Here is a 22,203-nt window from a genome sequence, read left to right as displayed (position 1 = left end):
GCGAGGTCACGCGGTACCGTTCAATCATTCTGCCACTATGACAGTCAACCTTCCACCCACCGGCCACGCACATCATCCCTGGGCTCCCTCCATTAAATAAATTGTGCCGTAATAATCTCTTGGCTCCTAATATCCGTGGATGAGCACAGCAGCCTATTTTGATTACCCCACTTTCAGACCCAGCCAGAACCATCTGTAATCCCCATGTTTTACCCTCACTAAATTAAAAGGAGGAATTATTTAATGGAGACCGAAAGGAATAGAGTGTCATTCATCCTAGTGTCAAAACGCTTTTTTTTACACCACCTTCCCATGCAGATTAGCACTACAGGTATAAGACAGGAAGACATGGTTCATGAGGGCACACGCTAACACTCTACAGTCTGGACTGGACTCATGCATCTTTTATTTAAAGCGTTTTGATCTCGTATGGACCTTGCGATCATCATCATTAAGACTTGCTGCGCTAAAAAACGGTTTGAAAGGGGTTCAAACCGCTTTGGGGTCCTCTACTGCATCTCACCTTTGTGTAACTCTCACCCAGACTCTGACTCCTGCCACCGCCACAAGACGGGCAATCACGCTCGCTGCAGCCGTGTATGTTTCTCCATCTCATTTTTCAATAAATCCACCCATGACAAGCTGGAGGCCCCACGAGACCCAAACAAATCAATGGCAAAACATACTCTCAAATCGACCCTAATTAACCTGACTGAAATAGAGAATGCTGTTATTAAATCTGATACCGTACGCTCACAAACATAATACACACATACACACATGCGCACACTCCGGTACAGTCCGAGCACTGTATCTTCAACAAAAAGCCTGTCGCTGTTCTTGGCTGTGAATGCTTGATACGGTCTGTAAAGCTAAGGTGTACTATTTGTGCAGTATTCAAATATCTAAAAATTCACCAAAGAATACCATGGGATTTATTTCCCTCATACAAAAAATCAGTCTAAGCACAGGTAGCACAGCTATCATTCTCTTTTTATTCTTATCAAGTACACTGAACTTTTCCTCACCATTTTAGTCTTTGAGACACGCAAACATAAGTCAAAAGTCAACACAGCAAGAGAAGCTGTCCGAAAAAGTTTTTTTTCTTCTTTTTGGACTAATGGAGAACATACAAAAATGCTATGAAAAATGCTCACTGCAGCAAGAGAATGAACAACACTTTGCCTAAAAGTTACTTCCATTTACCTATATCAAAGCTTGTGCACATCCGTGACAACATCTGTTCTACTTTTCTTTAATTAATTCTCCACAAAAAAATAACAGAAGTTGTAAGTTGTCTTTTCAGTGGATTTATTGTTTCCACTGTCTAGGTAAGTGTCTTCTGGGAAACAGAACTGGATGTGTGGTAGGAATAAAAAAAAGGCTGTTGAAAATGTGGACTTTGCAGAGGGGATGGAAGGATTGGCCTGACTGTCGCAATGGGATTTAAGTGACTGACAGAAACTGCAGGGCAGCCGACCCCCCTCTCTGATAGTGTTGGCAACGCGGTTCTAAAGGAAAATGGGGGATTAATAGAGCCTTCAGTGCAAAAAAAAAACAAACAAGTTCTAATGTGCGACACCTTCTTTTCTATCTCTCCAGGGAAATGCGGAAGACTTTCCAACAGATGTGTCCTCTGGGCTCTGAATCACAAGATAATTAAAAGGCACTTGACGATCAGAGGGCTGTATTCTAATATTGCACCGCATCATTTGTCTAGAACTCTGCACAATGCTGCTGCATTGATAGAATCCACTCAAAGGGCTCTATGCGAACAGGTAAGAAAAATCACCTGGTTTTCATCATGCACAGATAGAGGATCTATTGTGTGAGAAGGGTATAATTTTGTCAATCAAGCACTGAAATATGTTATTATCTTCAAAAGGGGCAATAAACATTATATGATTTTTTATCAATCTCTATTTGTGACCAAGGACATGCGGCATCGTTAGGTCTCAGCACAGTTTATGGTACAGCAGCTTTTAAACAGCAAAACTAAAGTCAGATTTCCATGACAAGTAAGTAGTAGTAGAGCATAGTAGATATCAAACAAAAGCATCCAGTGAGGAACAGAGGGGGCAGGAATCTCATGTATTGTTCAACAATCCTTTCAAAACCCGACAGATATTTCATCATGGTTGGTATTTGCTTAAGGACGGTAAAAATCGTCCTTATTTAAAAGACTCAATATAAATCAGTCATTTTGTACGAACGCTTGTATCCTTGTTCTTTTTTTTTCGGGTTGAAGATGTCACTCTCTGGTTAACTGACCACATCTGCTCACTGGGAGATGCTTGTTCCGAACCGAAGGAGGCTGTTCAGCTTTGGATCTGGAAATGAGGCTGTAGATTGGATTATGATGCCATTTTTAATCCGCCTTTTTCCCTTGCAAGATATTGCTCCTCCCTTGCTTCTTAGCGTTATACAATACTTGACAAGAGGAGATTTTGCTGAATTCCGGCACAGTGATGACTATATGATTCCTTGTGACACTCTAATTTGAGCTTATACTGTAGTGCCAAAGCTTTGATGCAGACATGGGAATAAAACTTTTAGTCACAGAGACCCTTCTCTTCTCTGGGCCCATTAAAAGTTCCCCCTCATCTCCTTGTGTACTTTAATTACAGTCATCGTGCCCTGTCTCTGATCCTGATTTTGGAGGAAGTAGGCATCCAAATATCACATTTCTCCTTCAGTTCATTAAAGATAAAATACCAGCTGTAACTCATCTCAACACGCTTGATAACTCACTGACATGGTTTACCATTTTTCTCCATCTGACATGGAGATGGGTTCAAAAGGGGTTCAGTTATTGGCCATTACCCTCTAATCTATTTGTGAATTAAGGAGTTGCTATGTCTGTTTCATGTTAGTCACAGAGAAATGTACACAAAACATTTCCTATATAGAGTTACCCAAAGCACAGGCTCAGGACTTCTACTCTCCTGATTGAGTGCCACATCTGTGGTTTTAATTGTAGTGCTGAGTAATTTCGTAATCATAGTGATGAGTGGTCTAACCACAAGCAAACTTCTCTCAGATTGGCAATTTTTTAAATGATGGTAATATACAGTATCTACCCTCAGACCCCGAACAAGTGGGTGGCTAACCTCATTTTTTAGAGCACTTCTCGCTCACATCACATTTTCATTTATCTATTTATTTTGGTACATCACACTGAGAGTCACACGTCCACCTATTTCACTGAGTGCAGTGTGGAGCCCCTTTTTCAGCATGTTGCTCTTCAAAACTGATGACTGGTGCCAAACCGCTGACCTTTCGGTATCAGGACAGTCTCCCCAAGCCCCACATCACCCTTCCACATGACATTTACCACAGTGAGTAAGAGAGCAGAGGGGGTCAGAAGAAACACAACCAGCTGGGAGGAGCATAACAAAAATGGCAAACTGTCTAATAGATGTCTCACTTCCTAATGATGACCTGTCTAAACGGTGGGTTTGGAAATTGCAATTGCTTATGTGTTTTAGTAAATCTGCTGCACATAGTTCTCGAACAACATTATGCTTGAGATGCCTGGGACAGGCTTGCACTTGTTATATATCGTGTTTGTAACCCCCAACTGGGACAATCTGTAGAGGGCATTCCTAGGATGAGCTAAGATACTGCGCAGAACCCTCAGGCTCCCAGGCCTCTGGTAGAGGACCCGAGCTTGGAGGAAGGAAAAAGTCCGCCCAGTATGGCAAGTAGTAGGGAATTTATATATACAAAAACAAACTGTTAAATTAAAAAATACTACTAATGACAGCTGACAAATGGGTCAATCTTAAAAAATATAAAATTCAACAGAACACATCCTGCGATGTTAGCCGCACAGTTGTCCCTTCTCTCAGGATAAACAGGCAGATAGATGTGTCTGTTTTCTATTCTAGGAAGACTCATTTAGCCTTTCCTACTGACATCCCGGGCCTGTAAGGAACTCGCACTACAACTCGCATGTCTCTCAATGTCAGACATCTTGTTCTTGAGGTAGAGAAACACACTTTTGTGGTAAGTAAGTGTCTATATCACATGCCATTACACCATTGTAGCCAATTAAACACCAGGCAGGCTGGACAACATTCAATGTCACGGACACACAAGAGAAATACAGTATGAGCAACAGTGACGATCTTGCTCCGTAATATTTTACAGCAACTCAGATGTTGATTGATTTAAATGATTTAAATGATAGGTGCATACAGTATGTGAACTAAATGCCAAGGCTGACACAGCTTGTAATGAAACTGAACTTTATCTGAATTATTAAACCAGAGGAAAATGTGTTCAATTAAAAAAAATAAGATAAGGATCATTACCGTACAAGCTGTAAGTGGATTTTTTATTCAAATTTGATTTAATTGGATAGGTTGAAGAAAGCAAATGATATGAGCACTTTTCAATCAAAACAATATCATTCCATGAGGCCCATCTAATAATATCAAGATATACACAAATGTGTTTACTATAGCGTGTGTGGTGTGTACCGTACGTAGTTCAAGCCACCATATTTCTGTTTTGGCAATAAATGAGTGTACACCCACAGCTCACTGGCACTTAGAAATTGATCATCTGAGAGGCTAAAACAAGTCCATATGCATATGTAGACATTTGAATGAATCCTAAAAGCAAGGATGAAGAACCTTAAATCTAGTCTTGCTTAGCAGTTAAGAGCCTCCATGTGGCCATGAATCAGATACATACGGCCAATAACAAACTCAAGGGCACTAACAACAGAGAGGAATCTGTAGGCCAACAAAAGAGTGCTTGTGGACTTTCTCTATTGATTTTGCAGCTGCAGTTTGTCACAAGAGTAGACAACACTTTTAAATGCAGACATACAATCTGATCATTTAAAATTAAAACTATTAATCAAAATGAATTCAAATAAAATTGCGTATGTCTTAAAATAAAAGAAGAATAAGAAAATCAATATGTAAGCCTGTAAAGACAATGTGAAGTGAAGGCCTCATCATCAATAAGCCTAATCAATGATACATTATGTCCCCTGAGCACAAGTTTTCTCAAATAAAGATGAAACCACTAGAGGGCTTCAATTGTGCATCAATTTGGATAGCATCTGTCCAAGACGGGTAAATTGGCCTAATTAGCAAAGGTTGCGTTATCTGCATCTGTGTGTTGTTCCATAACAAAACACAGTGTATCTAGCCTCCTGGGTAATATACCCTCAGACAAATAAATATAATCCTTCTACTCTGTTATGGCACTAAACATAATTATTAATCAATGAAATAATTGGTAATTTGTATGGATTTTTATAAAGCAGTAAAGCCAATAGATAGCAATTATGCGTGGCTTTAGTAAAATCAAATTCATCTTTCAAAGTGAATGAGTAAGATAATTGCAGGTGCTACTAATCTGATTAAAACAATGAAGTTAATGAATGCCATTATAAATGATAAAACCACTGAGAAAAAACATCTGGACCTGTGAAAGGCAACGTGATGTTTTATTCTTAACCGTTTGTTGTGTGGGGAGTATAAGGTATCTAAATTTACCTGAAATCACTGTACGGGTGAATTATCCAAAATCCGGCGGATTTAACCCGCTCTTGTTCCCGTTCAACTGCCTTTTCACTTCCAAACATCCTCAGGGAGAACTTGTTGACCCCTGGTTGAAGCATTGCTCCAAACTGTCTGTGTATGAACCCAGCTTGATATAATCTCTCGTCTTCCGGCAGAATTTGATCAATGCCATCCAACTTTATAAACCCTGGCTGCTGGTCTGGGGAATCTTTTTGGGTACCACCGCCACCGCTGGCTCCCTGCGCGCCTTGGTCCGGCGGCCCGTCACCGATGGCTCCGGGGGGGCTCTCCTCGCTCGGAGTGACATCCCCCTCGGTGATGAGGCGCCTCTCCTCCGCCGAGTCAGAGTCGTGCACATGGCGACTTGTGATGGACGAGAGGCTGCCCCGAAACCTCCGGCAATCTCCATTTGAGCTGGTCTTCGTCTGTCTCCCCATGTCCGTCTCCATTATCACAGACTCCCCATTTTTGGTCTCCCCGATGCCTTTGCAGCTTCCCCCAGAGGTCGGCGACGGTGACGGTAGAGGCTTCATCCGAAGACTCTTCCTCCGGGTGTCCTTGTCTGCGTCTTCTCCTTCGCCCATTATAGATGCTTTCTGTCCAATGTGCTGTGGCAAACTGTAAAGTCTTTTACGCATGGAGGAGTGCAGCCTGTCCATTATGACATTGAGACTTAGTGGAGAAAATTAAATGAATCCAGGTTGTTAGGCTGTACAACGATTATTGCCCACCAGCCCCGCGCTCCCTATCTGTTTGTGAGCGCGATCAGTCTGGAGCTAATCTGAATCCCTGAAAGCCTGCTACCTTGCTACACATGACATGGACCGCCGTGGCTCTACTGAAACAGATGCAAGATACTATTTCTCATAATTAGACTACCTGACAGTTTGCATATGTCCTCACGCACAGCCGGGGCGGTCCGCTTGGCCACTGCGTCCCGAATGTGCACATTTGTGCCGTTCCGACATTGTGCGCAAAAGTGGAAAAAACTGCTTGAAAGTCACCTTAGCGTGACATGTGAGGGACGTGCCGACGGACGGTGATATGGAGACGAGGGAAAGGTCATGCACGACGAAGGATGCTCTTTTCACCACATATCTTGCAAGCTGCCATCAAACAAGGCGACACAATCATGCAAAAATACAGTAGAGCATTTCAAGGACCGCTGACATCACTGATCCATTGTCATGGTGCGTTTTGGCGAATTGTGAATATTCATGATGCTGATCTATTGGGTTGCCATAGGAGCGAGAACTGCAAATAAGCTCAGCCCACCTTGTTTAAAGGGGAATGCTCTTCCCATTCTTAAAACGCTCTCCTGCTCTCTTAAGTTAAGGCTACAGGTAGGCAATGCAAACCCATTGTTCAGCACTGCTGTGGGCTTCACTTGGAAAAACCAAGTTTGCCATCCCTTATCAGTCTGATGCGCTGCGTAATTTGCGCACACAAATACCGTTGAAGCTGGAATAGGCTCGTCTATAATTTGGCAAAAGGTGTTTTATCAGACATGGTATGGGAGTGACTTCTCAAATGGCAATGCATTACTAAATGCATGCATTGTAATTTAATTGTATTTGTCCAATTATGGATTTATAATTCATCATCATGTCTATTTTTACAGATGGTGCCACAACACATCACCCATACTGTTGAAATGAATACATATATTTTCGAAATTTTAAATATTTCCATCACGTCTAGGCTGATAAAAAACAACGAATATTGTCTTTAGAAAAATGCAATAAGAATTATGATGGTATGAGTAAACCCTTCCTGCAAATATTTAGTTTGTTGTTTCTTTGTCATTCTTGCAGGCTATCTAATTCCATGGCTCAATGTATTCACAATTCTGTAATATCAACAGTAATGATTTGTAATGACCATTAACATCACCATCATTTGCCCCTCAAATAATTTAACATTTACCACCTGTAGGCTATGTGAAAAAGGAAGCACCTTCATTGTCAGTGACAGGTGGCCTGAATACTTAGTGTCTGTGTCATTCATTCACAATGCCCAAAGTAGGGTCATATTTTTGTGTATGTCATTTTGGCTCCCCATTCAAAAATGAATGAACTGAATCCTAGCCACAAATACATACATTGCACCTAGGGAAAGTCCTCCCAGTTGATTTCAATTAATACACACAATCTAAGTAGCCCATTTCCAGATTTTTATCATTAAACCTACTTATTGGCTGGTTGCAATTTGAAGGGAGAGAGATAAAAATGAAAACTATTGTGGGGTTGCCAAGCACAGCTTAAAAACTTTTTTTTTTCACGTACACCTCACTTAACTGGCCTAAGGGAGCTTGTGGTCAGCAAAATCAAGGAGAGCCCGACCAACATATTGCCCGTGTTGTAGTAAGTAACAAGAAAGTGAAATGCCAAATATATGTCTCTGGTCATTAAGAAACAGTGATGCCAATAAAGTGTGTCCATCACCGAGCACTGACCAGTTTATTTTTAACAGTAAAATGTGCTGCTCAGGCCTAAATAATAATAAATAAAGGCAGCCTATAATTTTGTAAAGTTTTTTTATGTTGTGTTCATGTAATAAAATATCGTCCTACATAATATTGTTATTGGATTTTTAAAAACTCTGATATCACATCTGTATCAGCCTCACAAATCCAGCATGAGTCAGGTTATACAGTGTGAAAGTGTCAAAGTGGAACACTGAAGGAAGGTGGAGATGGCGTTTGATTAACACCATACCAACCTTCAAACACTTGGTGCTCAAATAATTCTAATGCCTGATTCTGTATTATTCAATATGATTTAAGACATTAGATCAGACATAAATGTTCAGGGACAATGTTGTTCAGGGTACTGTAAGTGAATACAAATTTAATTTATTCAGTTTGTTGTAAAATTCTTTGAAAACCATTATACCTTTTCTTACTATCTTGTGTCCTACCTGTGCTGTGCCTCTCTTGTTAGTCAAGTTAGTAGCTGGGTCTGGGAAGACAAAATTCAGAGGGGAGATGTTGACTAGCAAACTGCTTTGAGCTAGACATGGCAGACATCTAATAAAGCTGGATATTAGCTTATTGCAGATATAAAATAATAATAATAATAATAATAATAATAATAATAATAATAATAATAATAAACTATTTACAGCATGTTTTAAAACTAATTTACAAAATGCTTTAGTTGAACCAGGAACAAAAACATTTCAGGACCGTAATGAAATAAAATCAGACACATTCCACCACTGTGGGTCTCAAACATAAATTCAAAGTAAACCAATATAGGTAATTTGACAGAAAGTAACCACGGTTTGCAGACACTCAAATACTTCTCATCCAGCTGGAAACAAAACATATAGTTTCACCAAGTTACTGAAACCAAACAAAGATAAGCAAGACAAATATCAATGTATTGTTCCAGGTAGTACAGGGTAGTAGGCTACCAATAACTGAACCTGGTACTAAAACATTAAATCTTGGCTATAGAAGGAGATCTATAAGAGGCACAAACTGCGGCTAGTTACCATAGTATGGCCAGTATGAGCTGACCAAGTCACAGCAGCCATTTTATTTATAGTGGGGAAAGAACAGAACCCCAGAGGGGTCCCCAAATGTTGCCAGCTGATGAAGATGACGACACAATGCTGTTGGAAGCTCAAAAAGCTAGTATGTGGACCTTTAATTTTGTAACACAGCTATGTGAAGTTTTAAAACGTTTCCTGCAAAACCACATTTTCTCAACACTGTTACATATACTGTATATTTTATAATATAATACAATACAGACATTGAGTGAAAGTATAATATGCTTGTACTGTCAAATGCATTTCAAAAGGCATTCTACGCACATACAACTACCTATAAAGTCCTAGCTAGGCCTACATACTGTATTAACTTCAACAGTATTGTGTATACTTCCCTGTAAACAAAATAGTCTATATTTGCTCATTTTTGTTTAGCAAATAATTAACAAGAGTTGTTAAGAGTTAAAATAGAGAACAAAGACATGCAGTCTATCCGTCTCTATCCATCGATTGCTTGGTAAGGAATATAATAATTTCGTGTGCATTTCCTGGGTAGTCTATGGGTAAAACAGGCGTGTGCTCGCGCCACGCGCCACGCGCCAACACGCAACCAGGCTAGTCTACTACTCACACTGTTTGTTTGCACGGCAGGTGTTGGTTAGCCATAACAATATTAACAAATAATTAAATTACTGGAAATGGCCACCAGTCAGGCATGGAGGTTAAAACGCTATGGGCGTTTCGTTCCAGGCTCTACAGGGGGAAAGCCTTGGAAGGTAACTTAACTGACATTTACTGACAAGTTATTAAACTGCATCATGCTAGCTAGCTAAGATTAGCTAACGTTAGTTTTCGTAAGCTACCGTTAGCGTATCGTTGCATAGTCTTGACATTAGCTGCCTTTATTCCCAATCAACTATAGTTTGGCCGTTGCCCTGTATTGGCTTTTTATAACATAATTGTGTGCACACACTTCATATATTGTTAATTACTTTGGACCTAATTTACCTGCTACCTGCACGCCCAGTGTGTGCCTCGGATGTGTCAGTAACGTGTCCCCAGTCACAGCTAATGTTTTTGTGTGTTTGTAATTTGCTGAAATCATGAACTGCTGGTGTCATTTCAAAAACCCACAAGATTGTTTAACAATTTTACCGCTGTTTTAAATGTATTTTAATCATCCTCTTAAACAACATTTTCTGTCTGCTGCACAATACAAATGCTTTTAACTGGTTGGTCATTCTAAGATTGTAGCCCAACGTGACATATATCATTGTACACTGTATAACAAAAACAAGTTATTATTACTGTATTTATTATTATTATTATTATTATTATTATTATTATTATTATGGTGTGTGCATCTATGTAAAACAATGTATTTACCCATTTATACAGGCTCATGATGCTTTTTATTGTTCTTGTCTTGTAATGCCCAATGCAGTGATACTGTTAAGGGCATGCAGGATATGAAAGACTTGGGTGAACTCCACTAGCTAAAGTCTGTTGATAAATATATATTTATCAAATAATTAGCCTACTTTTAACACAACCACAGTTGGGCTGCTTCAATTTAAAAGATGTCTCTAATTAATACTGCAAATGATCACTGGTTGAGATGTAAAGTGAGCAAATATACGTTTTAGGATGTTACCATTTGGATGTACAAGTAGCTATTTTTTCAAAGATTATAAATCTATGTCCACAGCCTACTATAATTGACTAGTGAACTTGCTTACTGTTTAATACAGTGGATACAACAATAATTTGGCAACTACTGTGTGGAAGAGTTGTGAAGGTCTGTATTGCCTGCCAATGTCACACATAATCAGGTGTTCTAATTTTTACAGTTGGCAAACTTTATTATTTATTAATTTCTAGATTCATATTTTTTTCCCTCACTTTGTTATTCATCCTCAACTTGCCATCTGTGTTGATCTTTCAGCCGTGAGCTGGGAATCCAGACATTTGGGGATGCTGTTGTGTGCTGTAACACATTTAGGAAGTGTTTCTTTTAAGGATTGTGGTTTTGTCTTTCATTAACAGCATCTGACTCTAGATGGCAAGCTGGAGCTGCATGTTTAGCGTGAAGGCAGGGATGGATGGCTGTGAAACTAAAATATATCTGTTATATAGTATAGGCCTGTGTGACAACTCTGAGTAAAGAACTGAAGTATCTGACTGATTTATATAATAAAAAGTAATTATTCTACATACTTATGATCCAATAAAACACCTCATAGAACAGATAGAACTGTGTAATTCCATGCTCATGGACTGTCTGATTTACCTTATTTTCACATTGCTAAATCTATCTCCACAGCGCTGTGGGGTAATGTCTGGTGATACCACATTTTAAGATAGGAGAAAAAAAACTTTCTGGGTTCTTTGCATTTCTTTAAACCAATCACATTCGTCTTCGGCGGTGCTAAGCTCTGGACGCGGTGACGGTCGGGAAGGAACTTGTTTTGGTGGAACATTTGCTAAATTAAGTTAACTGTTTACCCAATACAGTAAGTAAGTAAGTAAGTAATTTATTTGATATAGCACCTTTCCCAGACATAGTCACAAAGTGCTTCACACAAAAGACATTTGATTAAAAAACAAAAACAAAAAAAAAACATTAAAATCCAAAACAGAAAATAAACAAGCAACAATAAATGCAGTTTGAGTGAGGGTTCAAAAAACCCCAAATTTACAAACATGAGACAAAAGCCATTTGGAACAAGTATGTTTTCAAATGCTTTCTAAAAGCGTCAACCGAGATTGCAGAACATAAGTTAACAGGAAGAGCGTTCCACAAGGTCGGAGCTACCACTTCGAAAGAACGGTCACCTTTAGTCTTTAAACGAGTGCGAGGGACCACCAGTAGTCCCTGGTTAGAGGACCTGAGTGACCTGGTAGTGATGTACGGCTGGAGCAGGTCAGAGATATAAGCAGGCGCCTGACCATGCAATGCTTTATATGTCAGAACTAGAACCTTAAATTGGATCCTGAACTTTATTGGAAGCCAATGTAACATGGATAACACAGGAGTGATGTGTGACATTCTGTTAGACCTGGTCAACAGCCTAGCAGCTGAATTTTGCACTAGTTGCAGACGTTCCTGGGATGACTTGCTAAGACAGGTGAAAATAGAGTTACAGTAATCAAGTCGAGATGAAACAAAACCATGAATGATCATCTCAAGTTCCCCTTGTGATACCATGGTCCTGAGTTTAGCAATGTTTCTCAATTGGAAGAAACATGTACGGGTCAGTGACCTGACATGTTGTTCAAGAAACATATTCTGATCAAATATAACACCAAGGTTTCTAAGATTGGACTGTACCACTGAAGAAAGGGACCCCAGAAGATTAATAACTTTGGAGGCTGTAATATCCGGAGCGACAATAAGGACTTCGGTCTTAGCCTCATTAAGCTGCAAGAAATTGTTTGCCAACCAATCCTTAATGGAGGACAAGCAATTAAGCAATGCAGTCACTTTGTTGATTTCCTCCGGCTTAAAAGAGACATACAGCTGGATGTCATCAGCGTAGAAATGATAACTTATATCTCCAAATTGCCTAATTAAGTGGCCTAGGGGAAGCATATACAATGTAAATAAAATTGGACCCAACACAGAGCCCTGTGGCACCCCACAGGATAGAGCCGCGTTTTCAGAGGAATAGGGGCCTAGTGACACTGAATAGGTTCTATCTGTGAGATAGTAACATGAGCTATTTTAATTAGCATGGTTAAACGTAATTTGCTCTTACCAGTGTATTGCTGTGTGAACTTCGTCCACAGCAATCCTGCCAATCGGTCCCAAAACGTCCCAGTTAGATAGTAAATACCATTAACATATTCTTTGTAAATCCTAATGATCATTCCCCGAAAGAACCAAGCGGGCCTGTCTTATTTTACGATCCAAATTTTCTTTAAACTTGCCATTTTCAGCGTGTAGCTTGCTAGCACGAAGCTTTGTTGTTGTTTCCCGTAGTGAAGGGATTTTGAGAACGGCAACACAAAGAGAGTGGAAGGTGAGGGGCAAAGCCACATCGGATGTCAGGCTTTATCCTGGAAATGTACTTCCATTGATCTAGACTACATTTAACTTAACTTGAAATAGATAGATCCATCATAAGTTGATCAGGAAAACTATTTGCCCACTACAACTTTGCAGCAGCTAAAATTCTCTTCTCTTCACCAGATATTTGAGGCTAATGTCAATAAACCTGAAATTGTCCTCACCATTGTGGAATCTGGATTCTTGCTGGTAATGCAAGGACAGGAAAGCTTGGTAAGAAGACTATTGCTTTACTGTTTATGTTTTCTGTTTTGTTTTCCATGCATTGTCCCTTATGCACACAACACCTAAAGCCTTATTTTCAAGGTCCTGGTAGATTGTATGTTTCGATCCAGCCTTGTAAGTGTGCTTGTTGTGGGCTAGAAGGCCTATTATTTTACCTAAATTGTTTCTTTACAGCTTTTTGAAACTTGTGATGTGATTTAATACCATACATTTGATTCACTTCATTGGTGTTTATAGTTCTATCAATTTACTGTAGAATCTTACTAACTTTCAGATGAATGTAATGTGAATTGAAATATGAAAAATCTCTTATTTTGGGTTTCCATATGGTAGGCTATGTATTCTAAAATATTAGTAATTATAGATTAAATTAGATTAAACATTTAAAACTATTGGTTCAAAATATCATGAGCATCTTCAATGTTGATAAAAATTATATATATATATATATATATAGATTAGTATATAGTCTCCTTCAAGATAGACTTTAAAATTGTTGTAGCAGTTCTGTGGTGTGCATCCATTAATTTTGTTCACATACAGACTTCTAGCTCATTAGACCCTGACATTTGGACTGTAGCTGGTGTCAGTGCACGAAACACTGTCAAGCATAGGTGTTGCAGTGTACATGTTATTATTAAATAATAATAATAATAATTAACAAGCTATATGTTTTTGTAAAATTTTTCATTTACACCTTTTTCAAAATAAAGAAAAAGTTTCCCATTCTCTCTGCAGATGTTCTGAGATTTAAATCTGTAACAGAAATCTGCTTTCCAGATAAAAGGCTTCGAATAAGGCCATGTGAAATATTCAGCTGAAGAGCTTGACATTTCTGCTCAAATCCGATGGCATTTGACCGGTCACTCTAAATGTTCCTCAGAAGTTTTTGGGTACTGGTTCAAAATAAGCTACTATGGGGAACATTTTCAGGTTCAGGCTAACATAAAGCTAAAACCCACTTCAGGCTTCAGATTTTGATTTGATTGTATGTGGTCAGGCGTAAATTTACACGCATTGATTCAATTTCTATTTTATATTCCTTATAGAGCATAGACTTTACATTTGTTGTCCTGTTCTAACGTCGGTTCGTTGCCAACCTTGGCACAGCAGAGTGACATGTACATCTTAATTCCACAAATAGGCCAATACCAGTTTGGACAATAAGGGCCTTCAGACATAAAAAAGTTAACTTCAACAGAAATTTAAGGGAGTACTCAATGTTTAATTAATGGAGTTATGGCAGGTGACACAGCTATCTTGCTGCACCAGGGTGCCGAGCCAGACAGACAGATATTCAGGTCAGACTGCAGAGAGCTTTCACCAAGGATGATAGACTAGTCTATTATAGATTGGGGAATGTATGTTTAGGAACTTTCAATACAGAAAGCTTAGGCCTTTGGGCTGCATAATAAGGTCTGAAGGAGATGTTTGTATTTTTCTCAAGTTTGAACATAACTGAAATGTTCTGTATTAGAGAGAATCTATGGGTTACTGAGGAGCTCCTCTCCATAAAATAGCGATATTCATGACTTAACAGGCACCACAAAATGTAAAGAGACAGTGTGAGTACTTTTTACAACTACTCGCACATGTGCGACCTGCAAGTTTGATGACTTTTTTATATTTTTTATTTCATGTTGGAAAACAAGGAGAGAGCTAGTCTGCCAGAGCTGGCCAATGTGTGTGAGAGGGGGAGGGTCCGCGAGCCGGGTCATGATCTGTCCACCCCGACAGTCACCCAATCCCGCACACAGACCAGCAAGTTGTGGCGTTATATGGCGGGTTCAACCGAGGCAACGGTTGCGATTGTAGCAGAAGTACATTTTGACAAGAGTATTGCTACAGAAGTCGAGATTGCGCACAGCAGGACAACAGACTTTTGCTCTGTGTGCTCCGGTTCTCGTCACCGGGGGCGCGTGCCAACTGCTAACTGCTTGAGTGACACGTGAGTGCGTGCTTCAAACCACTTTCAATTAATCTTCTACACCCCTGGGCCACTTATGCAATAAGAAGCTACTCCTTTTATGTCTGTGCCATAATCAGTTTTATGTTTTCATACAAAAGGAGCTTTACACAACCTTATCACAGCTGAATATTTCATCACTGGAGTTTATAAAGGTTATAATTCTAGTTCTTAAAGTAAATTGTAGCACACAATTCAACTTTCATCAAATAAAACTATATTAATAATTATAATAATATAATTTCACACAAAATAGTCGCTGCTGAAAATGCTGTGTCACTAACTTTTCAAAACCACTAGCCAGAATGGCTGGTGAGCAAAAAAGTTATTGTCAAACCCTGAATGTGTGTAATGAAATGCATACAAAAACATATTTTATGTGACATATTATTAAGACGTGTGTATAAATATATCCAAGACCTGCAACTGAATTAGGGTCCTGGCACCTTTTTTGGTCCAATTCAGGCACTGATTTCAGTGTTAATAATACAGTACATTGACAATAATAATACTTTTACATTTCTGAATGTGCAATTGTTAAGCACTATTCAAACTAAAATCTGACTGTGAACTAAAATAAGACAGCAGATTGTAGTTTATTTATTTATTACCAAAGCATGTATCAGTAATACAGTTAAAATGGGGAAAATGTGAAAAATGACGTTGCAGGTCAATTTAAGGTGTGCGCCCCTAAATTGTCTGCCTGTGCCCCTAAAATTTTCCTACAAAAGATTTACCCTCAGCCCATTCAGAGACCCCTCATGCTTTGTATGGAAACATCTTATTTGTTAGATTTCTACAACCATTTATTAAGATTTTCTTTTAAATTAATTAAAAACTGTACAGTTGGTCACCAGGTTTACATTTGAATGAAAATTAAAAGCCAATCATGTGTTTTAGGGCTGGGCGATATGGCTGAAAACTGTATCACGATATAAGTGTTTCATATCGGTCGATATCGATAATTATTGATATTTTTTATGACCTATTTAAAATAAGGACCAGGAGAAAAATATATTAAATTTAAACATTTTTATTTTAAACTTAACCTTCCTCTGATTATAATCCCCTCAGTTATAAAAGCAGAAATGTCAACACAACCATGGAAATCAAAATTAAAATGTAAACATAAGTCTAAAATCACAGTGAAGAAAGAATAAGTACGAATTGCTTAATAAGGTGTAATAAAATGGTGCAAAGTGTTAAATATAAACATAGAGAAACCTGAAACCTGAGAAGAAGTATTTTCTGTAAGTTTAGTGCTAGGTTGGTAACCTGGCTTCTGGACAGTGCTCAGCACGTCTGCCTCCGTTATTTCTTTGTAGCGTTTAGTAAGGCGCTGATGCAGAGTACCTCTCCATGGCGGTCTGCTGCTTGTGCGGTGTAGCAGCTGCAGATGTTGTTGGACGTTGCTGGCGAATACGGCTTTGCTCCAAAGTGTGAGCGCGGCTAAGGTGGTGAAACAAGTTTGCGGTAGTGTTGGTGGGGACGACGGTCAGACTTATAAAATCCCCAAAACTGCCATACTGACTTTTCCTGTTTTATCAACAATTTCCTCGCTCGCTGCGGCACTCACTTTCCACTTATCGCTACACGCCGCCGGTTCTGTTATTGTAGAATGGTAGAATCCAACACGCGAAGCGATTTGGCGCAACCAAACTTGATACTGTTACATGATTGGCTGTTAGAGTGTCACTCCCTACGTTGCTAGGTTACCAGAGAGTGAGTGCCTTTGTTCATGCAACCAAACTTGCTTCGCAACTTCTGGTTTCTTCCGAAGAAGAAAAACAAGTTATCGAACGTTTTATCGAACGCATTTTCTATTGATATTGATTACGTGTCTATCGCGATACATATCGTTATCGTTTTATCGCCCAGCCCTAATGTGTTTCCCTAATTTAAATAACCCACAGAAAACAAACTTATCCCCAAAGTGTGCCTTGAAATGATTACACATTTACTTATATGTTTATTTCCACAATTACAATAACTTTTTCCAGCAATATATGTTTTGCACTGAAACCAGATACACTTGTTGTGTATGTATATGCTATGGATGTGGAATGATGGTGCTACAGTAAAGTAGAGCACCTACAGTACTCACTGGTGCAGTGCCATTGTTCAGAAGAAAAACCCTGTTGATATATATACATTGTTATTTTCAAAGACAAAAGACAAATGTATTTGTAAAGCACATTTGACAAAATAGGCTGGTCACAATATTAGGCTATACATCTGCTTGTTTGATTCCCTGTGTGGAAATACTTATCATAAGCCTCAAAGCTAAGGCTCAGAGGTTAATGAGTAAATAGAGACCCCTGCAGACAGTTTTAGGTAAGTATTTTATTCTAGTCAGCTTGATAAAAGTATAATACTCTTTTATGTCAGTTAATTTCATCCAGTAATTTTTACAAGTGTATAAGTGGAAATCAAACTGCTTTTACCTCCAGTATGTACAACTTGACATTCTTAAAAATCACCAAAAATGTTGTTTTTTTATGTTATCCATGAGTTAATGCAGCCTACAGGAAAAAAATATTCCCTGTCCTGGCAGCTGAAGATATTTATTATCTTGTCTTTTCTCAGGATACAGTCCCTTTGCTCAGTGGATCCAATCTTCTCAAAGTACACCAGAAATCTGATAACCTTATGTTTCGATTTTCTGTGAAGGTGAGTCGCGAGGTGCATTGCAATTCCACAATGGGTAGTAATTTCTCATGGTCCGTCCTAGTACCTTAATTGCCTTGCAATATCAGGGTCATTACATTTATTACACTACAACAAATTAAAATAATAGGTTTGGATTTTTTGTTTGTTTAATACTTTTTTATTTAGGTGCTGTGATGAATGGCCTCCTCATACTGAAATTATTACCCAGATAACTTGTAAAATGTAATGTTCAGACATGAGTTGTCTAAACATTACGTTTGGAATTTAACGAGATGTTGATTTAGCAAAAGCAACATACAAATCACAGTTTTATTATTGGCACAGTTTAGACTGACAAATACCGCTTGAATGTATTTGTGGATTTCTGCAGGGAGAGAGCCGCATGATGAGGATGCAGTTTGATGGACGTAGCAGGGAAGAGGCTATAAAGGAGTGTTCAACTGCTGTGGAAAAGCTGATGGAGTACATGCCTGTCACCAATCAGGAGGACGCCAAATTGCCTCCTAATCAGTCGCCTGCTGAGGTCTCTGCAGCAGTGATACAGGTTGCCCACTTTACAATTTAGTAGCACTGATGCCCAGATCGTTTGTTGTGAAAGTTTAAAATGTGTTGCCCATAGAAATCCCCAAAATAGACAACTTGAAGCTGAGAGTCTGGTTCGGGGCTGTAGAATATCAAAGAGCTACTGCTTTTTTCTTCCTGGCATAGTCTTTGTATGGTAGAAATGAGGCACTGGTTGATCTCCTATGTCACTGTACAGTATTTTGTAAATAAAAAAATAAAAAAGTATTTCAGCGTAAGTTAAAGTGCCATAGGCTAATTGCAGTTTATATTCTATACTGATTGCTTAATCAACAGTATTGTGCTACAATGCTGTGGTTAACTTCATCAGCAGTGGCTATTATCCTCACTAGATGGTGCTATTTACAATACTGTCTTATTTTCAGAGGTGACATTACAGCGTCAGCAGGTGGACTGAGATAGTATATACTGTGCACGACTCATTTAGCCAATCTCAATACAATATATATGGTGTAGAATACAGTGTATCCCACCCCAAACACAAATGCACAGACAGGAATGCAGAACAATAATATAATTCATTTCTACAAAATAAATTCAAGCATCAAAGTGGCATCCCATTTAAGCCATTTTTGTCCCAAAGCTAGAAACCAACAACAAACATACAAGATGCTATCAAAGCATTTAACCAGTTGAGGTTTACACTCTACAAATGACACACTATAGAGATAAGATAGTTGGTGCTCTATAATACAATTCTGCTTCATTTCGGTAGCAGCCTTTTATTAAAAAAAAACTTTAAAACACTCAGAGCATACGGTTAATTACTGGTCACTTTGTTTCAACATTTAACATGAAGGTCAGAGAAAGGGATGGACTCTGCCATGGGTTTGAATGTGACCTTTAGTGAAGAGACAAACTGAAGGAGTTCACAGTTAAGATCAAAGGGCTTTGAGGGGTGGATATGTGTCAATTAGTAATGAAGCCATTGATTGGCCTCTTAACTCTGTGGAGTCTTGCTGTGTTCGTCAAATCTTTTTTCTTCTTTTGTGTGTCAGCAGACTTGGCAGGGAAAGGCCGTGGGAGTTGAGCCTGAGGTTATCCAAGGATCATTGTCCATCAAGCGTCTTAGCCAGGTAGTGATTGTTAAGTTAAAAGTGAGTGCTAACAACTAGCAAAGTGTAACATCCATTGTGCGACATATTAATTCTCATTTTGTGTTAAACTAAACGTGTTAAACGAAGTTAAACAAAGGGGCAAAATGTGTTCATCGATTTTCATGAGGCACAGGTTGCTCAGTTCATTTACCTCCTTAAATTATGAGATTTAACAATAGGTCTCTCAATAATTTGTTGTTAATGCATTTGTTGGACCTTCCACAGCACATATTGGGAGAGACTGCTTTGACTCTGCCTCAAGTATATCGCCACAGTTCTTTGGCACAAGGTGACTTGGAGCCCATCCTGCGTGTTTGTCTGCTGGATCCCAGCTTTCCTGCATATGTGGAGAAGGTGGAAGGGGAGCTGAGGAAACTGCTTCAAGAGTGAAGAATATAAACAACAGCTGATGGCAGAAAGGTCAAGTCAGTGCAATGTGTTTTTTCGTATATAGTTTGTGTAGGCAGTGCCTGGTGGTGGTGAAGTGTTTCTTGCTGTGCTGCTGATGTTGTTTGAAATGTAACACATTGGTTGGTATTGTATATGGCCTGAAGAGGATGCTTTGAATGGTATTGAATATAAGGAAGAACTTGCAAAACCCCCAAAAAAACAAACATCTGCATTCATTTTTCAATTTTTTATTCAGAAAAAAAATATTGGTCTCACTCATATATTTAATCGTGGCTATATACTCTGGTCCCTCTGTTCCCACCTTAATGCAGGCCCATTTCCACTGCAACACACATGGATACATTGTATTGAATGAGGAGTCATGCAGCTACAGCAGTGAATTTTGCTATACCAGCTTCCACGTGATCCCACGATATTAAAGCTTCACTGAGTAAAACAAACTGCCCCCCCCCCCATATATCTATTTAAGAATACATATTGCATAGGATTATAGCCATGCTATACAGTTAAAGAGAGAAAAAAATACAAAATAAAAATCAATTGATGAAATTGGGAAATATAAAAAAAATATTTTTTTTTTACAGATTTCCTATCATTTGAACACTCATACTTCAACATATACAAGACACCTAAGTTACTCTGGAAAGAAAAAAATAATACACTTATCATTTTTGTTTAGATAGTTAAACATACAGTAGTCATTTTCTGTAATCACTCTCAATTAAATTTAAATACTGTCAGTCATTGAAGCCATTGCTTCACAATAAAAGTTCTGTTAAAAGTGGACTCATTGTCACAAAATCAATCAAAGTTAAATGACCATGATATGCTGTACAAATTTTCAAGAATAAAACTAACTAACTATATATATATATATATATATATATATACATGTATATATATAGACATATATATGTGTATGTATGTATGTATGTATGTATATATATATATATTATAAGGATTACTCCATAAAAAACAGGTCATTTTAGATGCAAAAAAAGCCACACGAGGGATAACAACAGAAAATGTCTATTCTGAGTATCCTATTGCGTAATTATCTTGCATGCATTGTACATGATATGTAATACAAAAGGGATCACCTCATTTGAGGATATGATAAAATGAATAAAGGAGACATCAATAGCACATTAAAAATGTGTACACCTTTGTGGTGGTTTTAGTCATTATTCGTCATCCTGAAATCTCCACGTCAGACTGAATAAGGCATGCTTAAGACAGCCATTATGTTCTTTTTGTTGCCAGTGTTATGCTGATATTGTTTCTCATAAAATGAGACAAGATATGCTTTTTTCAAAACTGCCCGGAGCTGTATCCATCTCTGAAACCTTCATGTAGTCAAAAAATGCAGTTTAGCCATCTCATCTGTGAAGAGAAAATCAAGAGAAGGCGTGACTATGGATAATCCTCACAGTGTGTTCTATATTTAGCCCCCATCCCCTACACGAGTGTCTTACTTGAGTAAATTGCTTATTTTGTATTCCTCTGGCGAATGTTTTTGTCCTTGTGGTTGTTTGTTGAATTTGTTTTCCTAGGAAAAAAGGAGTTATGATTTAGTGACCTACAGGTTATAGCAATTCATATCACAGTAGCCAGTATTTCTGTATGAATTATAAATGTGTAGCAGTAAGAATATGTATTTACTTACATTGGTCCAACTGGTTCATCATCTTTGACACAGGAAGAGAACAGGACAAAAAACAGAACAAATAGGTCAAATATAAGATAAAGATAAAAGCAAAATATCTGTGTTGCATGTTTTAGCACATATATAGATATAATAATATGTACTTAATTTGTGCACAGTTTTCACAATTTTCCTTTATTTGGTTTGAAAATCAACTTTCAAAAATCCAAATCCATCAGTAAACATAAATATTGTCGGATGATGCAGCTGAAAGCACAGATTGCTTTGAATACTCTAATACTGGTGTGGCAGAGTCGTGCACTGGTGGGAAGCTCTGACATCACAGACATGGGAGTCAGCTGCTGAACAGCTTTGTATGCACAAGCCGTGTGTCTGATAAACAGACTCAGGAGGAAAGCACTAAGCATACACAGAATTTAGTTGTCTTGCATTAAAAACGGTTTTCGGACACTAAAAGCTACTGAAGGCTGTGACAC

General features: G+C 38.5%; 3 protein-coding genes across 6 annotated transcripts in view; 1 reads left to right on the top strand and 2 right to left on the bottom strand.

Annotated features, from left to right (window-relative positions):
* Positions 1 to 10,188, bottom strand: part of LOC120556283 (potassium/sodium hyperpolarization-activated cyclic nucleotide-gated channel 4-like) — a 92,335-nt gene extending 82,147 nt beyond the window's left edge. Inside the window, exons 1-2 of one of the 2 annotated variants that reach the window (XM_039795765.1) lie at positions 10,050 to 10,188; positions 8,463 to 8,503 (exon numbers count right to left, since the gene is read on the bottom strand). Coding sequence is in view for 1 of the 2 variants with exons in the window: in XM_039795764.1 (XP_039651698.1) it covers positions 5,517 to 6,202 (686 nt within the window). In the remaining variant the exon portion in view is untranslated. Of the gene's footprint in view, positions 1 to 5,516; positions 6,886 to 8,462; positions 8,504 to 10,049 lie in introns of those variants that run through there. The other variant, XM_039795764.1, reaches the window with a different exon arrangement.
* rec114 (REC114 meiotic recombination protein) overlaps positions 9,628 to 22,203 on the top strand; it is a 56,646-nt gene continuing 44,070 nt past the window's right edge. The window contains exons 1-6 of the mRNA XM_039795773.1: positions 9,628 to 9,817; positions 13,234 to 13,323; positions 17,888 to 17,971; positions 18,342 to 18,515; positions 19,555 to 19,629; positions 19,876 to 20,070. Of these exons, the coding sequence (XP_039651707.1) occupies positions 9,740 to 9,817; positions 13,234 to 13,323; positions 17,888 to 17,971; positions 18,342 to 18,515; positions 19,555 to 19,629; positions 19,876 to 20,040 (666 nt within the window). The 5' untranslated portion in view covers positions 9,628 to 9,739 and the 3' untranslated portion in view covers positions 20,041 to 20,070. The remainder of the gene's footprint in view (positions 9,818 to 13,233; positions 13,324 to 17,887; positions 17,972 to 18,341; positions 18,516 to 19,554; positions 19,630 to 19,875; positions 20,071 to 22,203) is intronic.
* Positions 20,273 to 22,203, bottom strand: part of nptnb (neuroplastin b) — a 39,728-nt gene continuing 37,797 nt past the window's right edge. For 2 of the 3 annotated variants that reach the window (XM_039795770.1, XM_039795772.1), the window contains 3 exons: positions 21,728 to 21,749; positions 21,537 to 21,610; positions 20,273 to 21,444 (listed from right to left, as the gene is read on the bottom strand). In XM_039795770.1, the coding sequence (XP_039651704.1) occupies positions 21,550 to 21,610; positions 21,728 to 21,749 (83 nt within the window). In that variant the 3' untranslated portion in view covers positions 20,273 to 21,444; positions 21,537 to 21,549. The remainder of the gene's footprint in view (positions 21,445 to 21,536; positions 21,611 to 21,727; positions 21,750 to 22,203) is intronic. The other variant, XM_039795771.1, reaches the window with a different exon arrangement.

This window comes from Perca fluviatilis, chromosome 3 (genome assembly GCF_010015445.1).
Source record: "Perca fluviatilis chromosome 3, GENO_Pfluv_1.0, whole genome shotgun sequence".
Classification (NCBI taxonomy): Eukaryota; Metazoa; Chordata; class Actinopteri; order Perciformes; family Percidae; genus Perca; species Perca fluviatilis.
The sequence above is the reverse complement of the archived record's forward strand: the minus strand, read 5'-3'. Positions and strand labels throughout refer to the sequence as shown.